Here is an 8,378-nt window from a genome sequence, read left to right as displayed (position 1 = left end):
TAAAAAGTTTTTTATTATAAAAAATTATTTTTTTAATTTTTTTATAAATATTTAAATATTTTTTAGAAAATTATAATTTAATTTTAAAAATTATACCAAATATTAATACTACTACTTTTTATAGCTCAAAAACTCAAAAAAAAATAATTTGAAACTTTTTAAACTGGCCTAAATAAAGTTAACTTCTTATTTAAGCATCTAATCATGCAAATCAAGTAGGAAGATAAAACGGAGTATTTGATTAATTTAACCATGTGAATAACTTATTAAAAAACAAACTTAGAAATTATTTATTTTGTAGTATTTGGGTAAAATTAAGTTAATTTATATTGGGAAATATGATTTTATGAAATTAATGATGCTTGATAATCGTCCTCTGAATTATCGTATCGGTAAGGAGCTAAGTGGTGAAGCCCAAAGAAAAAGGAAGGGAAAGCAGCCCCATGGGCCTGTGGCGGGTAATGGGCAGGGAAAGGTATGAGTATGTACCTTCCACGTTACATTATCCTGTTCTTGATGCTATTGCTGGATGTGTGTTTCTACTTTCTTCTCATTCACCTTCGATTCCAACTCATCCACGCGCTCTGTTCTTCTAATTTGCTCCATTCTTCCTCCCTACTCACTCCCGCTGGATGAGCTCCCATGCCTTTATTTGGTACCTACACTTGTCTCTCTCTTATAAATTCCACTCTGCTCAACTCTTATGTTTAATATGAATTGTTGGTTATTGTGAGCAGAGATAACAAATGCACAGCTAAGCTTGCAATGTCCTTTGTATTCATCGCTGAGGGCACCAATGCCGTATCACATTAACTTGAAAGGCTCATCCATTTCTTTGACCTTTGGCAATGACCACTGTCTTCCCTGTGCTTGGAACAAGCTTAGAAAGGAAAACTTGAGTGTCGTCCCTTTTCGCCTTCCCAGGGGGACGAGGACGGGGACGCTTCTCATTAAGGCTGTTGCTACCTTTGAACCAAAGATTTTGCCTCACAAACGAGACGAATGCACACACTCCACCGACTTGCACCTTGCTACTGCCAACTCAGCACCAGGGGTTCACCTTGACTCTTGTGATGAAGAATCACAAGAGCTTGACGAGAGGGAGAAGTTGAGAAGAATGAGAATTTCCAAAGCTAATAAAGGAAACACCCCATGGAACAAAGGAAGAAAGCATAGTCCTGGTAACTATATTTTCTTTTCTTCTTTCTTTATCTTCCTTCACATTCCATCCTGTCTTCCATCATTTAGCTCTCTTTGTCATTCTAAACAGAAACTTTGCTCAAAATCAGGGAAAGAACAAGGCTTGCTATGCAGAATCCTAAGGTGATGTCATGTAAGAATATGTTTGTCTTTGCTAAAGTAGATTTTCATATTAGGTTCACAAACATCCATTTTAGTTCAATATCATTGAAATCTATCACTTATCCCAATTTAGACAATGAACAAATTAAAATATAATCCATTGTAAAACAGGATTGTCCTGTCTCTCTCTGGTCTCACTAAACAATATAGTTCAATCTTGAGTATTTCACTGGGCCAATATGTAATGTTCAAGTTTACACGTGTCCTGTCTCTCTCTGGTCTCACTAAACAATTTCTTAATGGTAGTAATTTTTAAATGGGTTATTATTCAGTATTAATACTGACACAACAGGTTTAGATTGATGATTGGGTTTTCGAATTTTAGCTTCAAAATTTTAACTGATTTCCTTCATAAAATTTGGTAATGCAGATAAAAATGAAGCTGGCTAATCTTGGGCATGCACAGACGTAAGTCTTTTCTTGAAAGATGTTGCTAATTCGCTGCTGCTCTGCTGATTGGTCCCTTTTTCACTTACTTTTACTCAAACTTATCTTCCATATTGATTGCACAGCACAGAAACAAGACTGAAGATAGGCGCTGGAGTGAAAATGGGATGGGATAGGAGGCTTAGAAAAAAGATGTTGCAGGAGGCATGTTGTTTTGAGTGGCAGAATTTAATTGCGGAAGCTTCAAGAAAAGGATATGCTGAGCAGGAAGAGCTGCAGTGGAATTCCTATGGAATCTTGGATAAACAGCTGAAGCAAGAGTGGTCAGAGTGTGTTGAACAAAGGAAACAAATGGTGAGGCCACCAGGTAGCAAACGAGCGCCCAAGTCTCCTGAGCAGAGAAGAAAAATCGCAGAAGCTATTGCTGCAAAATGGGCTGATCCAGTAAGTGTTTGTATATATTAATAATACCTTCAAGTTTCACTTTAGCCCAAATAAATGTGTGCCAGATCTTGACCTCTGCCAGCAACAACTTGAGTCAACTTGATGAACAGTCAGTTTTTCTTTCTTTAAATGTTAAATACTCAAGGTTTACCCTCTCAGGGATTAAGTAGAAAGACACAACATTTGATAATTCTTGCATTTAAATTCTTAAGAGTTGTATGTCAAATGATTTGATAGTTTGATTTTGATACCATTACCGCTCTTTTCTCATTATGCTCCTTAAGATTTTAGAGTCGTGACCTGTGTTACAAATCGCTTGTAATTCGTCTCTATATGCAATTAGGATTAACTAGAACATGCGGCTGAGTAGTAATAGAGACATCTCCTGTGAGCAGCTTTTTCTTGAAGCTGTGCTCTTTCTAAGTTAAAAGTTGTCTTCAAATAAATAAAGAATATTAACAGTATTGCTAAGAAGTTAAGGAGAAGGTCCATGGTGTGAAACTGTGAATTCCTTCTGTACCAAAGTTGGTGTGTGGAGGAGGAGGAAGTACAATCTAATAAAATCACATTGATTGATTATTGAGCCACATTAGTTGGGTTCTGATTCCTGTTTCCTGAGCAAATTATTTGTATTATATCAGGGATATCGCGAGAGAGTTTGCTCTGGGTTAGCCAAGTATCATGGTGGCGAAGCTGGGGCCGAAAAGAAACCTAGAAGAAGGCCAAGTGATGGTTCACACTCCAAAAAGAAGAAACCTATAATGAGAAAAGATACTAATACTAGCACTCGCGTCGGTAGCAGCTCCAAAATCGGGACTAAGAGTGACTCTTTGAAAAAAATCACGTCCCCTGTCTTTAAGGATCCTTTTGTAAATTCCAAGCTTGAGATGATAAAGAACATTAGAGCACAAAGAGCTGCTGCAGAAACTGGACAAGCTCAAGTCATTGAACGAGCAAGGTAAGCCTATCTTTACGTACACAAATCAGTGGACGCCATATTTGTTCTCATTTTATTCAAATTGTTGATTTGTATTAGTTTCCCTGTATACACACTAATGAGATTGTGTTTAATGCACAGATTATTGATCGCCGAAGCCGAGAAAGCTGCCAAGGCACTTGAGGTTGCTGCAACAAAGAGTCCCATTGCGCAAGCTTCGTTGATAGAAAGCAGAAAGCTTATTGCCGAAGCTATTCAGGCACTTGAATCCATTGATGCAGAGGAGATGAGCGAGAGTGATGTTTCATCGGTTGCATCGAGTGATTTCAATGAGGAAGGGTCGGCTTCTGAATTTCTAAGCCAATCACTTAAGTCTCATGTAAATGGTCACAAAGCATTTTCATCAAATGACTACAAGTTCTCTGAAGATTTTGGCGAGTTATCCAAGGAGATGCAAGTAGATGGTGATTTAGAACTTGGGCTAACAAGCACCAATGGTTGCATTACCGTACCTTGTTTGAATAGTCATACAAGGGAATCAGGTCCATCAAATGAACAAGGGGAGACAGAAGAGGATGAAAGCAGAAAATGCGAGACGCAACTTTCGCCGTCTGCGGTGGAAATTCAGCCTACTAAAGATGAAGCACAATGTAAATCGCCATCAGCAAGTAAAAAGTGGGTTCGCGGAAGGCTCGTTGAAGTGGCTTAAGAGAAACAATAAAACCGGTGCAGCTACCTGACTAGCTCAGTTCTCAAACATGATATAAAGCAATGTCATATTGTTTTGCTCCGTGTTATATAGATCACAGTAAATGCCACCAATAGTTTTATTCTTTTAACAGTGTGATCATTGCTTTCTCATTCCAATCATTAACCACTGCTAGGCCAGACCAAGGAAGACTTGAATGGCCATAGCGAAAGGAGAGGATTTATTTTTACTAGTTCTCAGGATCGTTGATCTTTTAATCATGTTGAACTGAACTATGAGTTTATCAATTATCATATGAATATTTTGTTACTTTACAGTGCACAAGTTGATTGTATGTTGTTTTGCAGCCGCAGCCTCTAACAGAGGTTTGAACTTAGTGGCCAAATTCAATAGTGTGCTGTGTGCATTGCATCCGAAATTTAGGTCTTATTTGAAATCTTGCAACAAAATCTTTTCACTCTTTTCTCGCTTTGATTATAGGTTTTAGCCAATTATGTTGATACATAATAAATAAATAAATAAATAAATAAGAAAATAAAACTTACTAGTGTTTAGCAGAGAAAATAGTGTTGGATTTTGTTTAATATTAAGTACAAAGAGTGAATAGATACGAGGGAGTAAGTAGATCAATTTGGAGGAGAGGTAGAGGAATCAGAGTTGGAGAAGTTGGGGAGATGGGAGTTGAGAGTGTCCTCAATGTGTTTCCTCTTAGCTTCTTTGTCTTTTTTGGCTTTCTCAATCTCCTCCTGAACTTGCTCCTTCTGCAAAATAAAAGCACAGGCATGCATATATTATTTAATAATAAAATGAGCAAGAAAATGAAGTGGAAGAGAGGCTGGCTAGGTTAGGTTGGGTTACTGGGATGAAGTCGGGAGCAGGTTGCTTAACACCGTGAACTGCAGCCCGGTTAGAGGCCTTGGTTGTCATCAGTTTCCAATAACCACCAGTGTTGCAAACTCTCCCAATCAATGTCATTGCAGGTTTAGTACTCTTCTCCATTTGTCTATAACAAAAATCAGTAGAGTTGGTTGGTGTCAACTTCAACGACGTCCCTTGCTAGCTAGCAGATATATACCTACATGCATGTATGTATATTTGCTCCTGAATCTTCAAGTAGTTATGACGGTCCACGGAAATGTGGCATTGTCTCGAGGATTCCATGCAATATGGACTACGTGGCGGTAGCACCAACGTCCCATGCCTACGTGTCTTAAAGTTTTGTTAAGCTCCTGAACCATCTAGTCATATGCACATATCATATCTATTCATTGTTCATTTATTTTCGACGGTTCCCCGATTTAACGGCCCAAAAGTTAATCTGCCGCAAATTTGTGTTGCGGATATCACCTCCAACGACTATTTATTAACTCATTTGATTTGATTAATATGGGCCCATAGGACCCGACCCACACAAGCAAGAATGAGCAACTATTACATCTCAAGAGTGAATTCAAATTAACCTTCCCTACCAAAACATTGAACTTCATAATTACCCCACCTATCCCTTCTAATATCGCTGTTCGAAGCCTCTGCTGAGAACAAAGAGCAATAGCGAGAACGACGCTGATCGAAGAAGGTGGCTCGCAGCTTATAGTTAAGTTAGTTACTATTATGACTATTAGAATATCATAATTAGAGAACAAAATCAGGAAAATATCAAAGAGAATTAAAAAAAATTCAATGTAATTTATTAGGATATTATTCCATAATGAGTGTATTCTTAGTGTATTCTTAGCATACTTTTGGTCTATATATTGGTAAGAATTGTATAATCACAAATGAAAAATATGAATAACAAAAATAATATTTTTTTAAATAATTCTTGGTTTCTTTCCTAAACTCCTTGCCTCCTGCTCAGCCCAAACCGCGACTCAATATAAAGGGATACCCAAAATCAGAATCCAATTAAAAGGATAAATGAATGGATTTTCGATTGTGGGACTACCGATACTATGACTCATGATCTCCATGATTTTAATAGCTTGACTATACCCTCAAAAGCTCATATTGAAACAGCTAGTGGAGAATTAATTGATGTTAAAAGAGGAGGCTCCATTACTTTTTCAGAAAAATTGAAATTAAAAAATTGCCTCTATGTCCCTGCACTATCATCAAAATTATTGTCTGTTAGCCAAGTAACAAAGGAACTAAATTGTGTGGTACTCATGTACTCTACCTTTTTATCTTTTACAGGACATTTTTACGAAGGAGATCATTGGGCGTGGTACTGAGCGAGAAGGCCTTTACTACGTTGATGAAGTAGCACACCAGGATCATGTCATGCTTGCTCACGGAACAGTTACTAGGCAACTTTGGTTATGGCACAGGCGTCTTGGATATCCTTCATTTGGGTACCTTAAGTTACTATTTCCTAGTCTTTCTACAAGTAGTATTGAACCCCTCAAATGTGAAACTTGTATTCGTGCAAAAAATCACAGAGTTTCTTTTCCTCCAACCAACACTAGAGTCAATTCCATTTTTTCTCTAATACACTCAGATGTGTGGGGTCCAGCTCCTATTTTCCATAATAATTTTCAATATTTTGTGTTATTTGTGGATAATTTCTCTTGCATGACTTGGGTATATTTTTTAAAACACAAATCTGAAGTACCTGATAAGTTCTTTGCTTTCTACCAAATGATTCAAACTTAATTCAACAAGAAAATCCAAGTACTTCGCTCAGATAATGGTGGAGAATTTATAAATCAGTCAATGCGTGATTTTTTTTTATGAAAAATGGTTTTATTCATCAAACTTCCTGCCCAAATACACCCCAACAAAATGGTGTGGCTGAGCGGCGAAATCGTAAGTTACTTGAGATGACCCGAGCCATGCTTTTTGATGCACAAGTTCCAAAAATTTTTTGGCTTGAAGCTATAGCGACCTCTGCCTACTTACTAAATCGGCTACCTACCCAAGTTTTCCACCACAAAACACCCTTACAAGTCTTGGCTACTCAAACTGCAATCCCGCCTATTCTAACCTTACCACCTCGAGTATTTGGATGTTCCGTCTTTGTCCATATTCCCAAAGCCAATAGAACCAAACTTGATCCTTGTACAGAAAAATGTGTTTTTGTTGGGTATGCTACACACCAAAAGGAATATAGGTGCTACAATCCAATCACTCGTCGTATTCATGTGACCATGGATTGTGATTTTTTAGAATCCAAATTTTACTTTAGCCGCCAACATGGCATTCAGAGGGAGAACAATAAAGAACCACCAAGTTGGCTAAATAACCTTTGTTGCCCAGAAACTGTTCAAACAGAGCAAGTAGATGGAGCCACCAAGCATACTTCACTCAACGTAAAAAATAACTCGGTACATACAACCAATAAGAGTCCTTTTGAGAATGTCAGACAAGAGGTAAGTAATTGTCAATCTGATAATTTATTCCCTGTTTTTAATGAGGCCACTAACAATAACAGTATAGCATTGGAACATGAAGAACCAGAGCCCAATACCTTTATTCTTCCTCCAAGAAGAAACAGAGGAATGCCTCCTAATCGGTACTCACCAGAACATGTTCCCCGTAACTCAAGATACCCAATAAGAGTGGCTAGAGAAGGAATGACAGATGTTGCAAAGGCTTTTTCTGTCAGACTCTTAACAGAAGACATTCCAAGAACTACCCGAGAAGCCAATGCGAAAGTTGAATAGCGAAAACCATGAATACAGAAATGGAAGCTCTAGAGAAGAATGGAACTTGGGAAAAGTGTATCCTACCGACAGGAAAAAAACCAGTCGGGTGCAAATGGGTTTTCACCATTAAACACAAGGCAGATGGCACTATTGAACGGTACAAGGCAAGGTTGGTGGCCAAAGGTTATACACAGACCTATCAGGGTGTTGTTTTCAATAGCAGCAAATGAAGACTGGCCACTCCATCAATTTGACGCCAAGAATGCTTTCTTGCATGGAGAGTTGAAAGAAGAAGTGTACATGGAAGCTCCTCCAGGTTTCTCAACGGGATTTGGAAAACATGAAGTTTGTCGATTAATACTATCGACTACACTGATACTTTTTCACCGGTTGCAAAGATTAATACTATCAGGGTGTTGTTTTCAATAGCAGCAAATGAAGACTGGCCACTCCATCAATTTGACGTCAAGAATGCTTTCTTGCATGGAGAGTTGAAAGAAGAAGTGTACATGGAAGCTCCTCCAAGTTTCTCAACGGGATTTGAAAAACATGAAGTTTGCCAATTAAAGAAGGCTCTTTATGGGCTTAAACAATCTCCCGTGCCTGGTTTGGAAGATTTACCGTTGCCATGAAAAGGTATGGGTATAAGCAAAGCAACTCTAATCATACCCTTTTTTTGAAAAAACGGGGAGATTTAATCACTTGCCTAATAATCTATGTGGATGATATGATCATAACGGGAAATGATGCTGAAGAAATTACAAAATTGAGAAGGAACCTATTTACAAACTTCGAAATGAAGGATTTGGGAGGACTAAAATATTTCTTAGGAATAGAGGTTCTACGATTCAGCAAAGAAATCTTTATCTCCCAAAGAAAGTACATTTTGGACCTT

The 8,378-nt window shown here is 37.9% G+C and overlaps 1 protein-coding gene across 2 annotated transcripts; it reads left to right on the top strand.

The window, feature by feature from the left end:
• LOC107646144 lies at positions 454–4,153 on the top strand. Of its 2 annotated transcripts, XM_016350338.2 has the most exons (8): positions 454–655; positions 738–1,181; positions 1,271–1,323; positions 1,733–1,770; positions 1,875–2,193; positions 2,835–3,151; positions 3,272–3,734; positions 3,786–4,153. In XM_016350338.2, the coding sequence occupies exons 1-8, from the start codon at positions 643–645 to the stop codon at positions 3,837–3,839; spliced, it is 1,701 nt and encodes a 566-aa protein (XP_016205824.1). In that variant the 5' UTR covers positions 454–642; the 3' UTR covers positions 3,840–4,153. The 2 variants fall into 2 exon arrangements, with proteins under 2 accessions (XP_016205824.1, XP_016205823.1); XM_016350337.2 differs by having other exon boundaries at positions 3,272–4,153.

The sequence above is a fragment of the Arachis ipaensis genome, chromosome B06 (assembly GCF_000816755.2).
Source record: "Arachis ipaensis cultivar K30076 chromosome B06, Araip1.1, whole genome shotgun sequence".
NCBI classification, from domain to species: Eukaryota; Viridiplantae; Streptophyta; class Magnoliopsida; order Fabales; family Fabaceae; genus Arachis; species Arachis ipaensis.
Note: the sequence above shows the minus strand (reverse complement) of the source record. Positions and strands in the feature narration are given on the sequence as shown.

Coding starts and splice junctions, on each gene's coding strand:
- LOC107646144 (XM_016350337.2), top strand. Junction 1,324..1,732: donor TTGCTATGCAGAATCCTAAG/GTGATGTCATGT, acceptor TTGGTAATGCAG/ATAAAAATGAAGCTGGCTAA. Junction 1,771..1,874: donor AATCTTGGGCATGCACAGAC/GTAAGTCTTTTC, acceptor TTGATTGCACAG/CACAGAAACAAGACTGAAGA.